This window comes from Vitis vinifera, chromosome 7, assembly GCF_030704535.1.
Source record: "Vitis vinifera cultivar Pinot Noir 40024 chromosome 7, ASM3070453v1".
NCBI lineage: Eukaryota > Viridiplantae > Streptophyta > Magnoliopsida > Vitales > Vitaceae > Vitis > Vitis vinifera.
Window position 1 is genome coordinate 20964304 of NC_081811.1, and position 26594 is coordinate 20990897.

At 37.2% G+C, this 26594-nt stretch overlaps 2 protein-coding genes and 1 long non-coding RNA gene across 3 annotated transcripts in view; 1 reads left to right on the forward strand and 2 right to left on the reverse strand.

The window, feature by feature from the left end:
* LOC104878139 (uncharacterized) overlaps window positions 1–25721 on the reverse strand; it is a 97185-nt gene extending 71464 nt beyond the window's left edge. The window contains exons 1-2 of the mRNA XM_059738293.1: window positions 25415–25721; window positions 24765–25292 (exon numbers count right to left, since the gene is read on the reverse strand). Of these exons, the coding sequence (XP_059594276.1) occupies window positions 24765–25292; window positions 25415–25469 (583 nt within the window). The 5' untranslated portion in view covers window positions 25470–25721. The remainder of the gene's footprint in view (window positions 1–24764; window positions 25293–25414) is intronic.
* Window positions 21193–22772, forward strand: LOC109122001 (uncharacterized). The gene is made up of 2 exons (XR_002029380.2): window positions 21193–21306; window positions 21468–22772. It is a non-coding gene; the product is annotated as an uncharacterized LOC109122001 (long non-coding RNA).
* LOC100258110 (ankyrin repeat-containing protein ITN1) lies at window positions 21931–24485 on the reverse strand. The gene is made up of 6 exons (XM_059738301.1): window positions 24413–24485; window positions 23839–23901; window positions 23629–23754; window positions 23341–23525; window positions 22774–23099; window positions 21931–22678 (listed from the first exon to the last, which is right to left on the reverse strand). Exons 3-6 carry the CDS (start codon window positions 23691–23693, stop codon window positions 22070–22072), a joined length of 1185 nt encoding a protein of 394 aa, XP_059594284.1. The 5' UTR covers window positions 23694–23754; window positions 23839–23901; window positions 24413–24485; the 3' UTR covers window positions 21931–22069.
* Window positions 25722–26594: the final 873 nt, after the last annotated feature.

The following is a 26594-nucleotide window of genomic DNA, read 5'->3' on the forward strand; positions in this document are numbered from 1 at the left end:
TGAACATTAGTGATGGTATCATGCAAAGAGAGCGGCAACAGGGAAATACCTCAGAAGTTCTTGGCCTTGGAGACTGTTGAAATTTGGCATTCAAAGTTAGGGTTTTAATTTAGGAAAGTATTTTAGGAATAAAAAAGGAGAGATCATTTAGGATATTTCCTTAGGATTCAGTTTCCTAATTTTAGGAGAGAATCAAGCTAGATTGATATTTTCTTATTCAGTCATTTTGTGTATATATATGTGTATGGTGTGTACCGAATATGAATCAATAAAAAGGAATTCAGAAATTCTTCATGGTATCAGAGCCAGTTTTCTGAAACCTTAATCCCTTCTGGCCGCCTCTTATTCAGGCCATCATTCATTCCGGCCAAGTCTCTCTGGCCATCTCTCAATCCGACCATCTCTCTCTCTGGCCATCTCTCATTCCGGCCATCAGTCCCTATTCTCAGAGCCAAGAAAGAAAACGTTTTTCGGTCGAACGAATCGTCGTCAGAAAACATTCACCGTCGGCGACTTTTCCAGTGAACTTTTCCGGCGACGTCTTTTTCCCACACCACAAGAAGCGCCTGGAGGAGATCTCCAATTTTTCCCAAAGCACCGGAGCCAGAAAACCACCCACGCGCCGGCCATGCGCGTTTTTCTGGCCGGCGACTGCATCTCACGCGCCGGCGTGTGAGGGCGCGTGAGCCACTTTTCGGTGACGCGCTTCCTCCTTCAGCCTCGCCTAACGCCGACTAGCCACCCTTCATACCTGTTCTGCCATCCGAGCCCTGCACGTGCCTCTTTTGGGGTTCTTTTGCCTCTGCGGGCCCTCCGAACAGTTTTTCGGTGTCCTCCGGCTATTTTTTTTCTCAACCCCAATCCCTGCACGTGCCTTGGGAAGTGTTCTTCTACCTTTCCGGTGGTGCCACGGTTGTTTTTCTTTTCCATTTGGCCAGTATCTCTGATTTTCTCTCTCTAACCATATTCGGCTGTCTCCCTCATCTCCATGACAAAATACGGAATGGCATCATCACAAGTATCCAGCGTCATGGCACCAGAATCAAGGGGCAGTTCTGAAATTCCAAACCTTGGTGGCAGTGATTCCTCTTCTATTCTCATCATAGGACACAAATTAAATGGCCATAACTATTTACAGTGGTTACAATCTGTGTTGATGTTCATTTGCGGTAAAGGAAAGGATGAGTACTTCACTGGAGAAGCAGCCATGCCAGAAACTACAGAACTGGGTTTCAGGAAGTGGAAGATTGAAAATAGCATGATCATGTCATGGCTTATCAATTCCATGAACAATGACATAGGTGAAAATTTTTTGCTGTTTAGGACTGCAAAGGACATCTGGGATGCAGCCAAAGAAACTTACTCAAGTTCTGAAAATACTTCAGAACTTTTTCAAGTTGAATCAGCCTTACATGACTTCCGCCAAGGAGAGCAGTCAGTTACTCAGTATTACAACACACTCACAAGGAATTGGCAGCAACTTGACTTATTCGAGACTCACTCATGGAAATGTTCGAATGATGCAGCAACATACAGGAAAATTGTGGAACAAAAGAGACTGTTCAAGTTTTTCCTAGGACTAAACAGGGAATTAGATGATGTTAGAGGCCGAATCATGGACATTAAACCCCTGCCAAGTCTCAGGGAGGCTTTTTCAGAGGTTAGGCGTGAAAAAAGTAGAAAGAAAGTGATGATGGGATCCAAAGAGCAACCTGCCCCAACATTGGATGCCTTTGCCCTTGCTGCTCGGTCATTTAATATTAGTGGTGGAGATCGTCAGAAATGGGATAGGCCTTGGTGTGATTATTGTAAGAAACCAGGGCATTATAAGGAGGCTTGCTGGAAGCTTCATGGCAAACCGACTGATTGGAAACCAAAGCCACGGTCTGATAGAGATGGCAGAGCACACGTGGCTGCCAACTCTGAGAGCACATCTGTTCTCGAGCCGAGTCCATTCAACAAAGAGTAGATGGAGATGTTACATAAACTATTAAGCCAAGTTGGCAGTGGCAGTACTACCGGGATAGTCTTCACTGCTAATCGAGGAGGAATGAAGCCGTGGATAGTGGACACAGGTGCTTCTGATCACATGATAGGAGATGCTGTCATTTTTCAAAATTACAAGCCAAGTAATGGTCATTCATCCGTCCATATTGCTGATGGTTCAAAGTCAAAAATTGCCGGGACAGGTTCCATAAAACTTACTAAAGACTTGTATCTTGACTCTGTCCTTCATGTTCCAAACTTGGATTGTAATCTTTTGTCCATTAGCAAATTGGCCCGTGATCTCCAATGTGTTACTAAATTTTATCCAAACTCGTGTGTTTTTCAGGACTTGAAATCGGGGAAGATGATTGGCAGTGCTGAACTGTGTTCCGAGCTCTACCTCCTCCCATGTGGCCAATTCTCAAACCAAGTCTCTCAAGCAAGTTGCGTACAGTCTCAAAGTATGTTAGAGTCTTTCAATTCTGTGTCAAATTCTAAGGTCAATAAAGATAGTAAGATTATAATGTTACACTATCGCCTTGGTCATCCTAGCTTTGTTTACCTTGCAAAATTGTTTCCCAAATTATTTATCAATAAAAATCCAGCATCTTATCACTGTGAAATTTGTCAGTTTGCAAAGCATACTCAAACAGTATATCCTCAAATATCATACAAACCTTCGACTGTTTTCTCTTTAGTACATAGTGATGTGTGGGGTCCCTCACGGATAAAAAATATTTTTGGCACTCAATGGTTTGTGACATTCGTTGATGATCATACACGGGTAACATGGGTTTTCCTTATGAAAGAAAAGTCAGAGGTCGGGCACATTTTTCAAACCTTCAATCTTATGGTTCAAAATCAATTCAATTCCAAAATTCAAGTCCTCAATTCAGATAATGCAAAGGAATATTTTACTAGTAGTCTCAGTACTTATCTTCAAAATCACGGCATTATCCACATAAGTTCTTGCGTTGACACCCCACAACAAAATGGGGTGGCTGAATGCAAGAATAGACATCTCTTGGAGGTTGCCCGGTGCCTTATGTTTTCCTCTAATGTTCCAAACTATTTCTAGGGGGAAGCCATTCTCACAGCTACCTATTTGATTAACCGTATGCCATCCAGAGTGCTTACCTTTCAATCCCCACGTCAACTTCTCTTAAAAAAATTCTCTCACACCCGTGCAGCCTCTTCTGATTTACCACTCAAAGTATTTGGTTGCACGACATTCGTTCATGTGTATCCTCAAAATCGTAGCAAATTTGCTCCTCGAGCAAATAAGTGCATTTTCCTAGGGTATTCTCCAACCCAAAAAGGGTACAAATGCTATTCTCCGACCAACAAAAGATTTTACACCACCATGGACATCTCTTTCTTTAAACATGTCTTCTTCTATCCCAAATCTCATGTTCAGGGGTAGAGCATGAATGAACATCAAGTTTGGGAGTCTCTTCTTAAGGCTGTACCTTTTTTTCACTCAGAGTCACCAAATCCTTTCTAATTCGCGCCCACTGAGTTGTCCACACCCATGCTGTCATCAGTCCAACCAGCCTAGCCCATAAATGTTCCTTCTCCCGTGACCATCCAGTCTCCCATGCCTATTCAACCTATAGCCCCACAACTTGCTAATGAGAACTTACAAGTTTACATCAGGAGGAGGAAAAGACAAGAATTAGAGCACGGATCACAGCCAACATGTGGCCAATATATTGACTCCATTTCAAGTCTACTGGAAGAGAACATAGGTGAGAATAGGGCTGGAGAGGTGTTAATTCCCAGCATTGATGATTCTACTCTGCCGATTGCATTGAGGAAGGGTGTTAGGAGATGTACAGATCATCCAATTGGGAATTATGTTACGTATGAAGGGCTATCACCATCTTACAGAGCATTTGCTACTTCTCTTAATGATACTAAGGTTCCCAACACAATACAAGAGGCATTCAAAATTTCAGAATGGAAGAAGGCAGTACAAGATGAGATTGATGCACTTGAGAAGAATGGGACATGGACTATCACATATTTGCCAGTTGGGAAGAGGCCCATAGGGTGCAAGTGGATTTTCACCATAAAATACAAAGCAGATGGATCAGTCGAGAGATTCAAGGCTCGTTTGGTAGCTAGAGGGTTTACACAATCCTATGGGATAGACTATCAGGAGACTTTTGCTCCTGTTGCAAAACTGAACACTATCAGGATTCTTCTCTCATTGGCTGTCAATCAAGATTGGTGCTTGCAACAACTGGACATAAAAAATGTGTTTCTAAATGGTGACCTAGAAGAGGAAGTCTACATGGAAATACCACCTGGTTTCGAAGGAAGTATGGCAAAGAATCAGGTTTGCAAACTCCAAAAATCCTTGTACGGCCTTAAACAATCTCCCCAAGCCTGGTTTGATAGATTCACAAAGGCAGTCTTAAAGCTGGGCTACAAACAAGGTCAGGCTGATCATACTCTATTTGTCAAGAAGTCTCATGCCGGGAAAATGGTCATATTGATAGTCTATGTCGATGATATTATTCTATCTGGGAATGATATGGAGGAATTACAGAATTTGAAGAAGTATTTGTCAGAAGAGTTTGAAGTTAAAGACCTTGGAAATTTGAAATATTTCCTTGGTATGGAAGTGGCTAGATCAAGAAAGGGAATTGTAGTCTCTCAAAGAAAATACATACTCGATCTTCTTAAGGAGACCGGTATGCTTGGATGCAAACCAATTGATACTCCTATGGGTAGTCAAAAGAAACTTGGTATCGAGAAAGAGAGTACACCGATAGATAGGGGGAGATATCAATGACTCGTCGGGCGCTTGATTTATCTCTCACACACTCAGCCAGATATTGGCTTTGTAGTGAGTGTTGTAAGTCAATTCATGCACAGCCCCACTGAGGAACACATGGAAGCAATCTACAGGATTCTTAGATATTTAAAAATGACACCAGGGAAAGGTCTATTCTTCAGAAAAACAGAGAATCGTGACACTGAAGTATACTCAGATGCGGATTGGGCAGGAAACATCATTGACAGGCGGTCCACTTTTGGATACTGTTCTTTTTTCTGGGGAAATCTTGTTACCTGGAGGAGTAAAAAGCAATCAGTTGTAGCCAGAAGTAGTGCAGAAGCTGAGTACAGAGCACTAGCACAGGGAATCTGTGAAGGGAGTTGGATAAAAAGGGTTCTTAGTGAACTGGGACAAACGAGTTCATCTCCGATTCTAATGATGTGTGATAATCAGGCAGCCATAAGCATAGCAAAGAACCCCGTGCATCATGACAGGACCAAGCACGTTGAAATTGACAGACACTTCATTACAGAGAAGGTGACTAGTGAGACGGTTAAATTGAACTACGTTCCTACCAAGCACCAACCCGCAGACATCCTCACCAAAGCTTTACCTAGGCCTAACTTCGAAGACTTAACTTGCAAGTTGGGATTATATGATATATATTCTCCAACTTGAGGGAGAGTGTTGAAATTTGGCATTCAAAGTTAGGGTTTTAATTTAGGAAAGTATTTTAGGAATAAAAAAGGAGAGATCATTTAGGATATTTCCTTAGGATTCAGTTTCCTAATTTTAGGAGAGAATCAAGCTAGATTGATATTTTCTTATTCAGTCATTTTGTGTATATATATGTGTATGGTGTGTACTGAATATGAATCAATAAAAAGGAATTCAGAAATTCTTCAGTGAGAAAGTGTCTGATACGCAAATAGAACACACTCTTATCCCATTGAAATTGGCCTACACGGATCAGGAATCAATACGAATCTTCTTGGAGCTGTTTCAAAGGCCAAATCTGAAAGCTTTCATAACTGGTGGTGGTTTGATCCTTCCTTAGTAGATAAGCAACACAAGCACAGTAGTCACAACTGCCATCATAACATTAATTGATGAAACTTCAGCCGAATGGAGAACTCATTGTTGATGTTGTTCAGAAAGAGAGGCCGAAATGGATATTCGTAACTCATTGTTGATCTCCACTCTATTAGTTCTGATGCTCTTGATGACGCACTCAAGTATGTTTTAGCAGAGGCAGAAAAGATTAAGAACATGGCTAGTTGTGAGGATGGTGTTCAAGTGGATTGTTTTAATGCAAAATCTGGTGCAAACTGTTAGAATGAGCTGGTGACTGCAGTTTATGCATAGCTGCTATGTTGGAACTTGCTCGGGAGATTTCTTAAGGGGCTCATGGATTCAAGAATGTTGTTATATTTTTATTTAGTACTGGTGAAGAGGTTCCCCAAAAGGTTTCAAGTTGCTTTCAAAACTTGAAATGCTTGACTTGCATGGGAGTATGCTCAATGTTCATGTGGATGAAGAATTCTTGCAATTTTCAAGTGCCATTCATGTTAACTTTAATGGGAATATGCTAGTGAATTCTGGTAGGTGGAAACAATTTTTTTTTTTTTTATCCAGTATTTCTCCAACTATTACACATATAAATCTTAGTCATAACCGGTTTATGGGATCACTTGTACTTGCTCTCCCAGTTGCCATCGCAAGTACCTTTTTTACCAGGGGAGTTTTTCGAAGCTTCACCTACTGTAGGTGATTTTAGTGATCAATCATTGTTAGAATCCAGTAGTTCTATTGTTGTTCATGGAGTAGATTCTTTGGGGCACTTTCAAGCTAGCAAATCTGGGCATCTAGATGGCGTGGTGCCTTCATTACGGTGAAAACAGTGAGTTCATTAATCGAGTTCCTTGTTTTTCTACATATGGTTGGCCAGGAAGATGTTCCTGGTATTGATGCTTCATCTTTGGAGAGCAGTTTAAACTCACCTCATCTCCATCACATCATCAGAAAACTAAAAAGGCCTCATAAACACATACAGATGATGCAATCTCATTAGTGAGCCCAGGTGATAACACTTGGCATGCTGACTTGATTCAGTAGAATAATGACTTATTCTTGCATGACGAAGGGCCAGTCTTTATGAGAGATTATTTCATAGAATATGACGACTCCTTGATATTTAAATGTGATGGAAATTGGCATATCACAGTGCAAGCTTTTAATTGAAGTTCATGAGAGAAAAAAGCTACATCTCATGCTAAATGCAGCCAAGTCCCAGGAAATCAACCCATGTCTTCAAGGAGAAGCAAGCCTACTGGCATACAGTCAGAACCAACAGTAAGTTCCTAGTATAGAAAGCCCACGACTGAGAATTGATTCTGCACAATTTCCATAATAGAACTATGATGAACTCTGATATGTATCCCAAAATCACTCGGAATAAATCATTGAGAATGGTGGAATTAATAGTTAGTTTAGAATTGGGATATGGCCTAATTAGCCAGAAGTCTTCTTCAATTCCGAAAAAACTCGATGTTTATGACCGCTAAGTTGCTTGTGAAGAGAGTTACAACTCCGAAAACCTTGAAGAATTTGAATTCTCATTATCAAAATAAAATATGGAATTTGGTTCGACTTCCAAGAAGACTGACACGGATGACACTACTAAGTGTTCCTTTTCTAATGTATTGGGTGGCAATCATAGAAGAAATGAGTCCGGAAGAGATCCAAAGATGCCACAAGTATACCAGTGGTTCATGCTAATGACACTGAAATCCTTGCTATTCACAATGGGAAGAATGAAGAATTAAAACCATAGAAGTCATTGGAGGTTGGGACAACTTCAACATCAATGCCTAAGCACCTTATTACTTCCACGTGTACTCTTCTGCATGGCCATGCATGGCCATCTTAATATGGTCTGGTCTGGGGTCTTGATTGTGAGGCCACTTGTGTTATATTTATATAAATAAATAAATATATATATATATATATATATATATATATATATATATATATATATATATATATTGTTGGTTAAAAATAAAGTGTAAGAAGAGTTACACTTTTGAAAAATAACTTTTGAAAATAAAGTGTAAGAAGGATTACACTTTTAATGTGTGAATTAAACACATGATTAAGTTTTGAAATGTTACAAAACTTGAAAGGTTAAGGAAGACAATGAGTCTTCTCATCTTTGTAACTTTATAAAACTTAAGAGGTTAAGTGTAAGAGAGTTACACATTTGAGATTAAATCATGTTTAATGTGTGAATTAAACATATGATTTAATTTTTGAATGTTACAAAGATGAAGAGATTGAGGAAGACAATGGGTTTTTCTCATCCTTGTAACCTTCTTTCAACCCTAAGAGTGCTATATATGACTTTTCTTCTTTTTGAAATCTTATGCAGAAAAGTGAAAAGGCTTGATCAATCCCAAGACTATTTCCATTTAGTTCCCAAAAGATTTCTAGAGGTGGGAGGAAATAAAGTCTTTGGAAAAAGTTCCAAGAACTTGTTTGAGTCTTTCTTATGTTCTTTTTCTTGTTCTTATTTTGTAACTTTGAGAGTTTTATTGTATCAAAGTGAGTGTTTGAGAGTGTTTCCTTTCTCCATTGTATCCAAATTTTCTCAACAATCAAAGACTCTATTCTCAATGGAAAGAGAGACTATCAAGATTATGAACCAAGACCTTGTGAGGTTGGATCGTTTTGATGGTTCCAACTTCACTAGGTGGCAAGACAAAGTGAGATTCCTTCTCACAACACTCAAGATTTTCTACATCCTTGATCCTACCTTGGCACCATTATCGGAACCAAAGGAAAATGACACACCTCAAGTGGTGGCGGCAAAGAAGAAGAGAGAGGAGGATGAGCTCATATGTAGGGGTCATATTTTGAACGCCTTATCCGATAGGCTATATGATCTCTACACCAACACCAATTCCACGAGGGAGATTTGGGAGGCTCTTGAAAACAAGTACAAAGCCGAGGAAGAAGGTACCAAAAAGTTTCTTATTTCTCAATACATAGATTTCAAATTTTTTGATGAAAAGCCTCTCTTACCACAAATTCATGAGTTGCAAGTAATTGTAAATAAGTTGAAAGTTCTCAAAATTGAACTTCCGGAGGCTTTCCAAGTTGGTGCTATTGTGGCTAAATTACCATCAAGTTGGAAAGGTTACCGGAAGAGGATTCTCCACAAGAGTGAAGATTACTCCTTGGAAGAGATTCAAAAACATCTTCGCATTGAGGAAGAATCGAGATCAAGAGACAAAATGGTGGAAGAGTCCAATGGTGGGACTAACAAAGCCAATGCGGTTTCAAAGGCCAATCATCCTAGAGGTAAAAATAACAACGACAAAAGGAATTCCGGAAATTATATGAGCCCCAAGAAAAATCAAGAGCAATTTAAGGGCAAGAAAGGTCCTTGTTTTGTGTGTGGAAAACCCGAGCATTATGCTAGGGAGTGTAGGTACCGAAATGACCTAAAAGGGGCTGTGGTGAATGCAATTGATGAGGAGATCATTGCAACACTAAGCGATGTGTGCGTTGTCCAAGGAAAGGTGCAAGGATGGTGGTATGATACTTGTGCCACAGTTCATGTTACCTATGACAAATCTCTTTTCAAGACCTTTGAAGATGCAAAGGGATATCAAGAGGTTCAAATGGGCAATGAAGGAAGATCCAAGGTGCTTGGCAAGGGCACTATTGAAGTTGTTTTTACCTCCGGCAAAAAGGTTACCCTTATAAATGTATTGTATGTCCCCGATATGAAAAAAAATTTGGTTAATGGGGATTTGCTTGGCAAACCGGGTATCAAAGCGGTGTTTGAATCCGGTAAGCTAATTTTATCCAAATCGGGGAACTTTGTGGGAAAGGGGTATTCTTGTGATGGGATGATCAAACTTTGTACCAATGACAATATCAATAAAATGGCATCTACTTCCGCTTATATGTGTGATTCAAATTCTTTATTTTTGTGGCATAATAGGCTTGCACATGTTGGTTTAAGCACTATTAAAAGGATTGTGAAATGTGGTTTGATTGCTTGTGATACCAAGAAATTTGAAAAATGTGAAATATGCGTTAAATCAAAGATGATTAAAAAGCCTTTTCATAGTGTTGAGAGATCATCTAATTTGCTTGATTTAATACATAGTGATCTTTGTGAACTTAATGGCATGTTAACAAGAGGTGGAAATAGGTATTTTCTTACATTCATAGATGATTGTTCTAGATTTACCTATGTGTTTTTATTGAAAAACAAAAGTGAAACTTTCAATGCCTTTAAAGTTTACAAAGCCGAAGTTGAAAATCAACTAGAAAAAAATATTAAAGTGCTTAGAAGTGATAGAGGTGGTGAATATTTCTCTAGTGAATTCAATTCTTTTTGTGAAGAATATGGCATAATACATGAGTGCACCGCACCCTATACACCTCAACACAATGGCATAGCGGAGAGAAAGAATAGAACATTCTTGGAAATGGTGAATGTTATGTTATTGCATGCTAAATTGAATTTCAATTTGTGGGGTGAAGCTTTGTTGACTGCTTGCCATATTTTGAATAGAATTCCTATGAAGAAAAATGAGATATCTCCATATGAGTTATGGAAAGGAAGGAAGCCTAATATAGGTTACTTCAAAGTGTGGGGGTGTCTTGCTTATTGCAAGAAAACGGATCCACATAAAACAAAATTGGGTCCAAGAGCCATTAAGTGTGCATTTGTAGGCTATGCCTCAAATAGCAAAGCTTATAGGCTATTAGACTTGGAGTCTAATGTGATAATTGAATCAAGAGAGGTAGAGTTCTTTGAGAATTTGTTGAGTGATAGCAATTCTCAAGTACCTACTAGTGTTGGAGAGTCTCTAGAGGAGACACCTTCAAAGGTTGTTGAACAACCCATTGTGCCTCGGAAAAGCCAAAGAGCTAGAAAAGAGAAAGTGTTGGGATCGGATGAGATTGACTCTCAAAGAATTTCCTTTTACTTAGTAGAAGGAAATAGAGAAGATATTATAAGAAAATTTCCTATAGTACTTCAAATAAAAGAGGATCCCAAAACATACAAAGAAGCTATGGCTTCTAGAGATGTTGCTTTTTGGAAAGAGGCTATCAATGATGAAATGGATTCAATTATGTCCAACCAAACATGGGAATTGGTAGACCTTCCACCAGGATCTAAACCAATAGGGTGCAAGTGGGTATTTCGAAGGAAATATCACACCGATGGCATGATTCAAACCTTTAAGGCTAGATTAGTAGCTAAGAGGTTTAAACAAAGAGAAGGTATTGATTATTTTGATTCCTATGCGCCAGTGGCTAGAACAACATCGATTAGGATATTGTTTGCTTTGGCATCAATTCATAATCTATTTGTTCATCAAATGGATGTCAAAACGGCATTCTTGAATGGGGATCTCAATGAGGAGGTCTACATGGAACAATCGGAAGGTTTTGTTCTACTGGGAATGAAAACAAAGTGTGTAAGCTTGTCAAATCATTATATGGTTTAAAACAAGCTCCCAAACAATGGCACGAAAAATTTGATCATGTTATTCTTTCGAATGGATTTAGACACAACAATGTAGACAAGTGCTTATATTCTAAGACTTGTGATGACTATATGGTCATAGTGTGTCTATATGTGGATGACATGTTAATCTTGAGTGATGACATGAAAGGAATAATAGAAACGAAAAGGTTTCTATCCTCAACCTTCAAGATGAAAGATCTTGGAGAAGTTGATACTATATTAGGTAGCAAAGTGAAAAGAAGTAGTGGGGGTTATGCTTTGAACCAAACCCACTATATTGAGAAAGTAATTAGCAAATTTAGTCATCTCAAGATTAAAGATGCTAATACTCCATTTGATTCAAGTATAAAACTTGAAAAGAATGATGGTAGATCGGTGGCTCAACTTGAGTATGCAAGTGCAATTGGAAGTCTTATGTATGCTGCTCAGTGTATTAGGGCTGACATTTCATTTACAGTTAGTAAACTAAGTAGGTTTATTAGCAATCCAAGCGTGGAACATTGGAAAGCTATTGGTAGAGTTCTTGGTTACCTAAAGAATACCAAAGAACTAAGCCTCCAATATTCAAAGTTTCCTGCTATACTTGAAGGGTATTCAGATGCAAGCTGGATATCGAGTGTGGGAGATAATTTATCTACCACAGGTTGGGTGTTTACACTTGGTGGTGGGACTGTCTCTTGGGGATCCAAGAAACAGACTTGTTTATCACACTCAACCATGGAGGCAGAGTTTATAGCTCTAGCTGCAACTGGAAAAGAAGCTGAGTGGCTTAGGGATCTCATGATGGACATCCCTTTTACTGCAAATAATGTGTCAACAGTGTCGATACATTGTGACAATCAAGCCACTCTAGCTCGTGTGTACAGTGGAGTGTACAATGGGAAGTCTAGACATATAAGCATTAGACATGAGTATGTGAGACAATTAATTCAATATGGAATCATCTCAATCTCATTTGTGAGGTCAAGTGGAAACTTGGCTGATCCTTTTACTAACCTCTTACAAGAGATTTAGTAAGGATAACATCTAGAGGGATGGGACTAAAACTCCTTAAATAAAATTCACCAATGATGGTAACCCAACTTAATACTGCGAAATGACTAGTCTTAAGTTCAATAGGTAAAAACAAGTCATTGATAAGTGGGTTGTGGCAGCATTAGAACATGTGAGTTCCATCTGTGATGATTAATGCTGGTTGTTACCGTTGGAGGGTTAAGCTTAAAGCTTTTAATGAAATTCAGTCTATGTGTGACAAGCATCTTAAAGGTAACAAGGATGCTGGAAGAATTTCACCTATGTGAACTTAGGGGTGGTGCCGCCTCTCATGAGAGTTGGAGTTTCTTTCAAGAAAGTTCATGAATGGATTGAGCACATGGCCATAAAAGTGCTAAGCAAGAAAATAATGGGCACTCGTGTGGTTAGTGGAAGTGTGTGTGTTGTTACCGGTTTCGTTACAAGGAATAATTGGTTCAATGCTACAAGCAACTTGGGATTTCAACGGAGCTTTGTGACTATTACACTAAGGTAAAATTCAAATCGAAAGATATTTTATTTTATGCATTTTCACTGTTGAGGTTATAAGGGTTGATGTTTATTTTTAACCAAGTGGGGGATTGTTATATTTATATATATATATATATATATATATATATATATATATATATATATATATATATATATATTGTTGGTTAAAAATAAAGTGTAAGAAGAGTTACACTTTTGAAAATAAAGTGTAAGAAGGGTTACACTTTTAATGTGTGAATTAAACACATGATTAAGTTTTGAAATGTTACAAAACTTGAAAGGTTAAGGAAGACAATGAGTCTTCTCATCTTTGTAACTTTATAAAACTTAAGAGGTTAAGTGTAAGAGAGTTACACATTTGAGATTAAATCATGTTTAATGTGTGAATTAAACATATGATTTAATTTTTGAATGTTACAAATATGAAGAGATTGAGGAAGACAATGGGTTTTTCTCATCCTTGTAACCTTTTTTCAACCCTAAGAGTGCTATATATGACTTTTCTTCTTTTTGAAATCTTATGCAGAAAAGTGAAAAGGCTTGATCAATCCCAAGACTATTTCCATTTAGTTCCCAAAAGATTTCTAGAGGTGGGAGGAAATAGAGTCTTTGGACAAAGTTCCAAGAACTTGTTTGAGCCTTTCTTGTGTTCTTCTTCTTGTTCTTATTTTGTAACTTTGAGAGTTTTATTGTATCAAAGTGAGTGTTTGAGAGTGTTTCCTTTCTCCATTGTATCCAAATTTTCTCAACAACTTGTTCTTCTACAATTGATTCCTGGAATTTTGAGTTGAGGAAAACCCACAGATTTTCTCGAAGCCTGAGGAGGATTGTTGTTCCTGTGGACTGTGGACTTGGTTTCTTTTCATGGAGTTGGCAGCTTATTTCTTGACACAATTGGTAGTGCTTTCAGTCAAAAGTACAATTAATTCAGCTTTGGGAAAAAAAGTCCCAGACTTGAATGTTCCAGTTGATAGGTGTTCTGGTCAGGAACTTGAGAAGGGGCCAAGTTTTTGAAAGATGATGATGCTGAATTTGTAAAGATGATTCTCATCAAACCCACAGTAGTAGAGACTTTCTCCAAATATCCTCCATTTGGGTGTTTTATCGTTCGGAACATGCATTAAATTGTTGTTGTTAGTGACATCAAGAGTGTCGAGAAGAAAAGTGTTGTAGTCCAGATGGAGAAGACAACTTCTCTCTCAGTAGGCATGATGCAGAAGAAGTCTAGAGGCTTGATGAGAGGCATGTTTCTGAATTGGGTGATGGATTTTGATGATCGTTGTCAGAAGCTTATCGATGGTGGTCGCAGTGAGTTGGAAACTAAAAGTGTAGGAGAAGTAGAAGATGAAGATGAAAAAGGACATGAATATGGGTATAAGGTTGTTGAGTGGACAGAGGATGATCAGAAGAATCTCACAGATCTTGGGACTTCTGAGATAGAAAGGAACAAGGCAACCACTTCGAAATAGGAAATCAGCAAGAGATTCAAAGAGGTTAAGGATCGTGTTGATATAAAGGAGAAGATTGAGGCATTAAAAGTTCAAATTAATAATTCTGAGATGCCTACCATTAGGAATTTGGTCGATGCATTGAAGGAGAAAACTAGTGAAAAATGAGATTAAGTTTGAAATGGCTGAGGTTCTCAACTCCATGGGTTTGGATGTTCAAGTGAGGAATCAAAAGCAAAAAAGACCTCCTTCAAGAGACTCCCGTCCCAGGCTTCCAATTGAAGGTGGAGGAGTTGAATGAAGAAATTAACGAGAGAATTGAAGATGTGATCAAATTATCAGATTTGAAGAGCAAGGTTGAGTTGCTAAAGTTGGAGAAAGAGCTCTAAGATATGAAAAGAAAAAGATATGAAGAGCACCTATTTGAAAGAAAACCGGGCAGATGAAAACTAAAATTGAGCAACACACTGCACCATTGATAAGTGCTTTGTCCCTTATATACAAAAATTCAGAGATTAGTTACAAATGACTAACAACTTTCTAATTAGTTACAAACAACAAATAGCCTGTTAACTACTTAAACAACTCTACTTGACATCCCCCCTCAAGCACATAGGGAGAAAAATAACTATGAGCTTGCTCCGGAGATGGAGGAAACGTTGAGCGGAGAGAGCTTTAGTCAAGATATTAGCAACTTGGTCTTCAAATGGAAGAAATCGAACATTAACAGTTTCCTGCAAGACTTGTTCACGAATAAAATGATAATCAATTTCCACATGTTTAGCCCAAGAATGAAGAACAGGATTTGCAGCTGATTACTACCAAAAAGTGCTATTTTGTAGACCTAATTATAATGGTTTTAAGTACCTTTGAGTAGTAATCATATTCATTTAACCCAATTAATTCATTAAGGTCCTTAGTAATTGGTTTTAACCATTTTGTGGCAAGTTTACATGTTTTTATCAGCTTATGAATCAATTCAAGCATGCCAAATGATGGAGGAGCTACTTGGACAAGTTATGGCAAAGCTTTTGGAAGCTCAAATTCATGAAGAACCAAGCTTTGGAGCTCCATAGCCCTTTGCCAAAGTCGTTCAAAGTATGCAAGGAGAGAAGCAAAAAGAAGCAAAGAGAAGCAAAGTGAAGAGAAGCAAAGAGGACAGCAGCTGTATTCTTCTTTCGCACTTTTGGAGCACTTCCCGAAGTCCATTTTTTACATGCTATATACCATTTCAAAGCTCTGGAAGTCAAGAATCCAACGCTTCAAACCATGCACGATTTGGAGCTGAAATGAGGAAGATATGGCCTTCGGAAGCCAACTGCTCCAGGTTATGCGAAATTCGCATAACACCTTCAAAATTCGCATAACCCATGCGTGGTGCGAATTTTCCTCTGCTTTTGCCGACTCCACTTTAGATATTTTCCTATGTATTTTGTGATGTAATTTCCTTTCTTATCCTTGTAACTAACCAATCACAAGCTTTTGCTTTTGTAAAGACTATATAAGGGGTGGAAATCACCTCTTGGATCATATAGAACATAGGTTACGTTTTACACTTAGAATATATACAGAGCTCTCTCGTCTCTCTTTTCTCTTTACTATTTTATTTTCTTGGAAGCCAAACATCCTCTGAGGGCTTTTCCTCAGAGGATGATTGGCTAAAACTTTTAGTTTCTCAAAGTATGGATGTTATGTGATGGCTTGGATGCAATCCCATGGAAATTTCTCGCACCCGAAAGGTAAGGTAGACGTTTTTCATTAAAGGTTCATTAATGCAAAGTTTGGTTTTTTATTTCCTTTGGACAACTTCCAACGGCCAATACTTGATAAGCTTTTGGATTTCTATCCATTAGTTATCTCCTACGAGCTATTGGAAGGTGAGGTTTTCAATTCCAAGTTTTGCATTAATCCGTTAGAACCAATTTCAATGGCCATTGAAAGGTGATTTTATCACCTGGAATGACTTTGAGTTGCCAATATTTGGTAAGCTTTTGGCTTTAGACCATTAGTTATCTCTTACGAGCCATTCAAAGGAAGTCTAAGGTGAATAACCATTGATGAAATTCACTACCATCTGTTTTGTCATTTTAAAGGATTAAAACTTGATTTGCTAAATCCATACCGGTTCGGGAAGCAAGCATCACCATAGTTGCAACCCCAACGCGAGGAGCCTATCCTGAGATTTCCAATTTGCATAAGAGCCAGAGCATAACTATCCTATCTTTGAGAAACTTGTTTTTACACCCTTTCATTTTAGTCTTTAATGTTAGCTTAGATTAGTTTAAATCTTTCTAAAACATTTACATCTTCTTCTAAAGCTAACATCCATAAGAAAATCACTTATTTTCCTAATTTGAATATCACTAGTGTTTGCGAACCCTTCCCAGTGAACGATCTTAGAACCACTATGCTATAGTAGCTTGGCTACTTTAGTAATAGTATTCAAGGTATAAATTTTGTTGATACACCTTTAAAGCTAAGCTACCATGAGTCGAGTTTGAAATGGCTGAGGTTCTCAACTCCATGGGTTTGGATATTCAAGTGAGGAATCAAAAGCAAAAAAGACCTCCTTCAAGAGACTCCCGTCCCAGGCTTCCAATTGAAGGTGGAGGAGTTGAATGAAGAAATTAACGAGAGAATTGAAGATGTGATCAGATTATCAGATTTGAAGAGCAAGGTTGAGTTGCTAAAGTTGGAGAAAGAGCTCTAAGATATGAAAAGAAAAAGATATGAAGAGCACCTATTTGAAAGAAAACCGGGCAGATGAAAACTAAAATTGAGCAACACACTGCACCATTGATAAGTGCTTTGTCCTTATATACAAAAATTCAGAGATTAGTTACAAATGACTAACAACTTTCTAATTAGTTACAAACAACAAATAGCCTGTTAACTACTTAAACAACTCTACTTGACATCCCCCCTCAAGCACATAGGGAGAGAAATAACTATGAGCTTGCTCCGGAGATGGAGGAAACGTTGAGCGGAGAGAGCTTGAGTCAAGATATTAGCAACTTGGTCTTCAAATGGAAGAAATCGAACATTAACAGTTTCCTGCAAGACTTGTTCAAGAATAAAATGATAATCAATTTCCACATGTTTAGCCCAAGAATGAAGAACAGGATTTGCAGCCAAATAAGTAGTGTTGAGATTATCACAGTAAAGAAACAGGGGACTGAAACAGGGGAACAAGAGTTCTTTAAGTATGGATTAGATCCAAGTGAGTTCAGCCGCTACGTTGGCCAAGCCCTTATACTCATATTCAATATTAGAGTGAGAAACCACCTTTTGTTTAGAAGTTGACCAAGAGACCAAATTGCCACCAAAAAATATACAGTAGACATTGGTGCTACGTCTATCATCAGGGCAAGATACCCAACAATGAACCTTTGAGATAATGAAGAACACACTTCACAACTTGAAGATGAGTAGAGGTTGGAGCATGCATAAATTGTCAAAGCTTATTAACAGTATAAGCAATGTCTGGTCTAGTAATTGTGCAATACTAAAAGGCACCCACAAGACTCTAATACAAGGTAGGACCTTGTAATCTAGTATTATCAGCTATGGAGAGAACAAAGACCAACAACCATTGGGAAAACCATGGACTTTGATTTAGACAAACCAACACGATGAAGATCACAGATATATCTAGCTTGACTTAAATGCAAAGAAGATCCAGAATTAAATACCTCTGTTCCAAGAAAAAAGTTGAGAGGACCAAGATCCTTGAGAGTAAAACAAGAGTTTAAGGAGGATATAAGTTGTTCAATGAGCAAGAAATTTGATCCAGTGACAATAATATCACAGACATAAACCAAGACAACAAGCATGGCAGAATTATTACAGTAAACAAACATTGACGTATCTACTTAAGAAATGGAAAAACCCCATTTCACTAAGACAGAACTAATTTTGGTGAACCAAGCCCGTGGAGCTTGCTTCAAACCATATAATGCCTTGGTAAGTTTACAAATAAAGTTGGGCTTAAAAGGATCCACAAAACCTGGGGGTTGTGTCATAAAAACTTGCTCAGATAAATCACCATTAAGAAAGGCATTATGAACATCAAGTTGTCTAATAGACTAGTTTTTACTTAATTCCAAAGAGAAAACCAACGGGAAATCTAGTTCATCAAAAATAACATGTCGTGATATATGTATTTTACCAGTGGACATGTTTAAACTAAGATATCCTTTATGTTTAGAACTATAGCCAATAAAGGTGCATTTAATGGATCGATATGCAAATTTATAACGATTAAAAGGACGTAGAAAAAAATAACAAGTGCAACCATAGACACGAAGAAAAGAATATTTTGCTAGACAATGGTCAAGAGTTTTATATGGAGAAGAAAAGTTCAGCACAGAGGAAGGAAGCCTATTAATCAAATATAAGGCAGATTGGAAGGCGAAGAAGCATGAGCAAGCAATGAAAGACCTACTTCAACCACATGTCTATGTTTTCTCTCCACACAACCATTTTGTTGAGAAGTAGACAAACAAGATACTTTATGCAGAATCCCAAATTTACATAAAGTATTAGTAAAGGCTTGAAACTCCCCTCCGCAATCAGTTTGAAGCACTCTAACTTTAGTATCAAATTGAGTCTCAATCATCACTTTAAATTGCAAAAAAAAAAAAAGATAATTTGATCTTTCGAAGCTAGTAGATACAACCAAGAAAATCTTGTATGGTCATCCATAAATAGTACAAAGTATCTTGCACCATTAGCACCAACAATAGGGGCAAGACCCCATAGATCAGAATGTATAAGAGCAAAAGGCTGAGAGACTCTAGATTCAAACAAAGTAAAAGGCAAGCGATGGCTCTTTGCCATTTGACAAGGTTCACAAACACTTGTCCAATGTTCTGGGGACAAGCTACAAGCACTCATAACTTTATTGATTATTTTATGTGCAGGATGACCTAACCTGAAATTCCATAAAACTGCCTTATTGGGAAGTTGTAATGTCGATGACATACATGGGACCTCAGTTGCCAGGCTTGTTCTTCCAATAAGTTTATTACCATCAGAATCTTGATATCACCTATATAATTTTTCATGTACGTGAATATGACTCTATCTTCATTTTTATCCTCAATCAATCTTATCATTTTCAATCAACATCTTATGGAGCCCTTCTTGGGCAAATATTTTTCTATGGAAAAATAGAGCATTTTGTTAAAGTCTTTGCAAATGTTTTTCAGACAATCTTGTGGTTGTTCAAGAATCCTTTCATGCATTATGTTAGGTATCAAGGAAAATCCATTCTGGCTTCAAAAGGGGCACCTCTTTTGATGAATAAATGGAAATATTGCCTTATCAATTTATGGCAATGTCATTTTTATGTGTGGTCTCAACCAGTAAGGATCCATATAAACCAATTATCCAAGCATTCCCTCGACTTTCTGGGCTATTTTTCAAGTGTGCGACTAAATCCTTCAGTGGTACAGAGTTCTATCTTTATGACCACTGGATAATCACTTCAAATTTGAATGATGGTGTTTCCTTCTCACCTATTTTATTAGTTAATATTATTATTAGTTCTTTTATTTTTCGTGGCATTCTAACGTGTTTTTTTTCTTTTCACCAAGCTACTAGAAATGAAGGTTACTTTGTATTATGACATTCAAAATTAGATAAAAACATTAGTGATTATTATTGATGTAGAATTGATTGTACATGCTCCAAAACTTTGATGTCCTTTATTTCTGTTTGATGTTAAAAGAGAAAAAAAGTCTCATAACTATCTCTAATCTTCGTTCTAATTTGATCCTTAGAGCGTGTTTACTAGTTCTATATAAATAAAGTCATAAGAAAGAGAACTAGATAAGGAAAGAAAATAGACGATAATCAAAATCATGTATTCTTTTAAAGTGTTTACTTATAATATATAGGAAACAAAATCAGAATGAAGTTGGTTACCTTTCAAGTGTTTCCTAATCATGGAGGAAATGGAATGAAATGTACACTTCTTTCATTTTTCCCCTCTATTTATTTAACTGATATCCCATAAATGAGTAAGGAATTTCTCATTATTTGCATAGTTCATATCTACAAGGTAGTAATAACCTAACAAAGAAATTTAATCATATTATTTTATAATACAAATAAATACTTCATAATACAATATATATATATATATATATATATATATATATCTAGTACATTCTTCATAATGAATGTCTCATCTAACGCTCCTAGACAATGTTATAACAAAAAAAAAAGGTGAATAATTGTTATTTGTTTATATACAAATTAAAACCTAATTAAATAAATAAAACAAAACAAAAGTAAAGTATACTTTGAGCCACTTCCACTCTTCATCAATGTAATCTTTTAGCACTATTTTGAGTTTCCATTTATTTAAATGATATCCTATAAATGGAGCAAGGAACCCTCTTTATTTGTATAGTTTGCACTTATAAGATAGTAATAACCTAAATAAATAAATAAATGCATTGTTTTATAATATAGATAAATACTTCAAAGTATGATATATGAGCTTATTGATATTTGGTACATTCATCCTAACACATCCAAAACAAGCACAAATCCAAACACATCAACCAAGTCTTCCTAATCCATACTCAACTCCTCATAAATGGTCATTCTCATGACCCCTTCATAGTCTTTGAGTTGCTTCGCTCTTATTACAATTATATATAAATTAATATTTATAATTGTCATATATTATTTTAATTATATATGATCTCATCTCATTTTTTTTATTATTTATTATTTATTTTAGTACGAAAGAATCATGTTCTCCACTTTTCTTTTATTATTATGTATTAAATAAATTAAGTAGTTTTACATAAATAAATAAATAAATAAAGGAGAACATTTGAGTTAAATGAGAGAATTCTATTGTGACAATACATTTTCATTTTTTATATTCTAAAAGATTATTGTATCCCGGGATAATAGTGCTAATCAACTTTACGGGGAAGAAGAGGACAGAGAGTGCTAACCAACTTTGTGGAGAGGACGTACTTTCTCTTAAGAAAGTATATCCTTGTGACTCGATCAAGCTTTTTTTTAATCCTTATCTTTTTCTCTTTAATATAATCTTTATTTATTATTATTGTCTGAAAATTTAGAATTGGAATTTTGGTACATGTGAATAACTTTTCCTTTAATAATATTAATTTGATATTTTCTCTACCAGATCCAAATGCTACGCCATTCACTGCACTCTGGGCCTAGAGGATTTTTCAATGGTCACAACCCAACTGTCTATCCCTATATTTCTGTCATTGATGGCTTTGCTTCATCAGGAAGCCATCTTTGTGGCATTCGGCTGTATTCCAAAATGCTCCATGAGTCAATTCTGCCTGATAATTACTTAATGGCCTCCATTTTGAAAGCACGTGGATCCACAGACGGGCTATGAAGCTGGGCTCCAGCTCAAACGTTTTGTGAAGTTGAGGATGGAGTTATACGGAAAATGAGGGGAATCGGGGGATGCACGTCGGATGTTTGATGAAATGCCTGAAGACGTTATCGCGTTCACCGTGATGATCTGCTCTTATAGTGATCAGGGACTGGTTGAGGAAGCTGGTGCTGTTTTTAGTCGGGTCAGATATGGTTTTTTGGACAGCAATAATTGATGGGTATATGAGACATGGAGATATGAATAGAGTTTTGGAGGAGTTTAGTGGAATATATATATATTTGAAAGACACAAAACAACTGAAAAATTACATCATCATCAGATCTGGCCATCATCACCATGGCATAAGGTCCTCCTTGAGCCCAGACCAAAGCAATCTACAGATACTCCTTGTATATACGCTCAGGCACCTTACGAAATGTAGCCTTCAGAAGATCAATAAATAATGGAAAGTGCTTGAGAACAAAGTACGCCATTATCAGGCCGGTGAGTGCATATACCAGAATTGCAGCATATTTTAGTTGGCCCTTAAGCATCAAGAAGTTTCCCGAGCAGAAACAGGTCAACATGGCTGCCATGGATATAAAGAGAGATGTTAAACCAAATAAAAAATTCCTTGGCAAGTTCGTAGTAAAATCTTTGTCTTGGTGCTTGGAGATGAAAATGGCGAGGAATATGAACAAGGAGATCACTGAACAGCAAAGAGCAACTAGCGATGCCATTGCAAAAATACTGAAAGCCAGATGGTTTTCAAAAACTGGTTCCCCAGTGTCTTGCTTTACCCCTCCAGGTATAGAGGCTGATGAGGCAAAGGCAACAGTTGCGATAAGTGCTGCAATGAAAGAGCAGGAATTGGAGGTGCTATTTAGCCATTGTTTGCTTTCGTCTTCAAGTTTTTGATGTTGTATTTGGAAGATCTCATCTGGGGTACGTCTGTCCCTATTTTTTTGAACAACAAAATGTGGTGGCAAGGAATTCTGCACATACTGCAATGAACCAAGTGCATACTTTTAAGTTATTATTCATCCGTTTGAGTAATTTCTCATAAGCTAATTTAAATCTTAGCTTGAGTTTTGCAAACCTGGTACCACTTGACTTCCCACTGCATTTGCAACATGCTGGTGGGGATATGCTGGAGGTGGCAGTCACCTGCTAGCTTTCCAGCTAGATGCAATGCATTGTTCCAGTCATGATCAACAGCGTGAAATGAAACTTCTCTATCAAGAAGAAGACTACTGTTGAGTAAGAAGTCATATATATGTGATTGCCTATTCTCTACTGCCTTCAGCACTATGTTCGAATCGTTGTCGGTGTCATAAATGGCCAAAGGAAACAGTTGCAGGATTTTCTCTACCATTTCCACGATACCATTCCTTGATGCAACTAGTATTGGTGTCATCCCCCAAGCTACAAAGATAAGAAAACTCATTCTTCAGCTACAAGAGAAAGCCCAATGGACCAATCATCTAATAACAGTGGTTAAAATTTCAAGAATTTGAGTTGTGATTGCTCTGCACCAGATCCGCCTCTCCTTAATATCAGTTAAAGATATTGGAGAAAGTGGTTGGTTACCTTGTCTCCACAGCTTTATATATATATATACACCAAGAAGTTTATCTGTAATGAACAGGGTTGACATAGAGGTTACCTTCTTGTCCCCTTTCAAAGTATCTATACTCTGAATGGACACTGTAATTATATGGGTCTGCCTTATCATTTTTGGGACTCATTTCATATGTACACCTAGCAGCACGTTCAAGTAGTTTGTTCAGGATCTGAAGAGACATATGTGCATCTCTTTTTTCTCTTTTAGCTTTCTTATCTGGCTTGAACCTAAACATGTATCCACAAAGAAACAAGAATGTACATTGAACCTCTAATGTTTTGGAAATTAATAGTGGAGAAACTTGGGATGATGATTAATATGGTGTTATACCTGGCATTACTGATATGATAACCAGCAGTACTTGGGATACAAGAAGCTTGATGAACCTCAGGCATCTGCCATATTTTGAGGGGAATGGTTTGTGTCCTTGAGCTCCAATATTGCTTGAATTATGACCTATACAAAGGTGTAGGAATCAGGGTTTCCTTGAAGTTTCTTTTAAGAGTGCTTTAGCTTAAATCAAGTAGATCCCACACTCACCATGATGTTCAATACCTTGCCCTTCTTCAGGATTCTCTGGATCCAAGTGCTTTTTAGATTTTCCTGCATTTTTTTCCACCAGTTACTTGAGGTATAAGCTTGGTCACAGTACACATGAGCAAGAATATACTAAAAGAGGGATTGAGATCTCCCATGCTAAAATGCTTCTATTCCTTTTGCAAGTGAACCATAATAATTTGTTACTGTCTCATACTGATTAACTACCATAACAACAAATTATGGTTGCAACATCAAGAAAGAGGTCAGTGGCTACAAGAATGTTTTCTTCCAAATGATTAAGCTACCGATCCCTGCTCCCACCTGGTAATTTAATCAGCTTCCATAGCTCTTGAAAGAAGTTCTTCTTTGCTTTGGAAGTCCCTGCAGGGATGAGTTCTTCAACAGAAATACCTTCCAATTTGATTAACAAGGGGAACTGTCAGAAATTTATGGCCTTCATGGAGATATCAGATACAAGATAACAAATGATGCATGCCCTAGATTCAATTCAGCCCCATGCATCAATCTCTGTTTGATACTTGCAAATATTTTGGTTTGGTTTGGAGAATCTTACAGTGATAAATGATTTTGTTGAACCAGCCGAGATGAATTCCGCTTCTGAATGCAGTAGGCTTCTCAGCTAGGACATCCAGAGGGGACTTTCCGACATGCAGAGGGAAGATTCCACGACGGTGAACAGAATCCATGAGATCTTCCTGCTTACAAATAATTTGGAACGCCAAATCTGTCCACCATGCACAACCATGAATTAACCAAATTTAATGTCTTCTTTGAAGGCACCCAACCAAAGAGAGTACGCGCCTAATAGAGGTTCATTATAACTAACTACTTTCATGCCTATGATTTATATTATGATTAAGAAATAGAACTTGTAAACTGAAGAACGGCACTCTAATATTGCTTACCCATGCGTCCGCTTTCAATGGCAAGATGGAGAATGGTTTCACCATATTCGTTCCGGAAGTAGCCATGGGCTGTGTTGCCTTCACACATATCATACAACCAGAGGAAAACATCTTTTTTGCCATAGCGAACTGCCCTTAAAAGGGGCGTATCACTCTCTCCGTTGCGGCGACCCAACAGTTCTTTACACTCATTAGTGATGCATCTGCACATGGAAATGCTTCCCAGTGAGGCCCCCAGATGGAGAGGATTGTTCTGATCTTTATTCCCTATAGATAGAACATCCAAGGGGTTACCATTCTTTGCAATCGACTTCACTAGTCGTTCTACTATGTCTTCTCGCCCACTTGAAACTGCTATATGCAATGCTGTGTTCTTTGGTGAGCCGATCCGGACCTTGTGAGCTCTTGGATCTTGCTCGTATATCTTTACAACTTCTTCCCAACTGCTGGCCAAGCTCTTCATCAACTTTCGCCTAATGCTCTCCAGATCAGATGCATCCGCATCACTTGTAGAACCCATTGTCCCCTCTGTTAGAAGTATAGGATGCAACGCTCTATATTTGATCAGAAACTAGTTCCAATATATTCCAACTCATGACAAATTGAAGTTACAAGTCAACAGGGAGACATAATTGAATAACAACACTCACCTACAACGCTAAAGCAGCCCCGTCGTTTATCTGCACTTGCGCTCAGTACCCCCATGCAACTTCCATTCAATTGCTATACTCCTTTTCAGCCTAAGCAGTGTCTTTCTACTCGGGCGGATCCAGCGCATGTTGCCACTTTATTTCTAAATTCTTTGTTTGAATCTTCTCGATCCTATTTTCAGCATATGAACGTACATGTGTTACTGGATTATTTGCTCCAGAGTCAATTTTGGCTGCTTGATGGATGCCCTTTTTCTGTTCCATTAGGCTATGTTTGTTCCTAGAAAATGTCGTAAGAAAAAAAAATTAGAAGAAAAAATAAAAGGAAAGAAAAAACTAAAGAAACCTCAATCCCAAACAGCCTATAATACGGCATCTCAGATTTCTTTTTCAAATAAAAATTAAAAAATTTATCTTTTTGAGAGAAATACATGTGAGGATAGGACCCTTAAAAGACAAATAATATATTCTCTTATATCTAATAATTTTATTTTATTTTATTTTAAATTCCGGATAACACGATTGTTTTGATTTTGATTTGATTGGTATTTTATAAAGCATGGGTACCTATCATGTTTGCATTTGTTATTATGATTGTAGAATCCACACCCACTAAAAGAAGGGCCCTCAAAGCGATTGTACCTATGAAAAAAACAAAGAAAAAAAGAAGAAAAATAAACATAATATGAGTTGTGATTTCATATCTATGACAATTTTATCTACATTGCACTCGTGTGATAAAAATCTATCCGCGACCCCAAACACCCCACAACAATATACCTCAAATTTCTTTCCCAAATAAAAATAATAATAACTAACCATCCATAACCTCTTCCTCCCTCCTCCTCGTGAAATCAAAGTTTATATTATTGATTGCTTCAAATAATAAAATAAAATATGAAAAATACTCTATTTTCATTGTTTATAGAAACATCATTAAATCGTGTTTTATTTTAATTGATTTATATACATTAAAAACTAAATTTCTTGTGAATAAAATATAATTATTCAATAAAATTTCAATTCTAAATAAACTTTATTTAGTTGATTTAGAATAACTATTTTTTATTTTTTATTTTTATTTTAAAGGGTCACTACTAATACCATATTTCATATTTGGTTACTCAAAAGTTTTAAATAAAAAAAATTTAAGTTATGTTTAATTTTGAATAGTATTAAG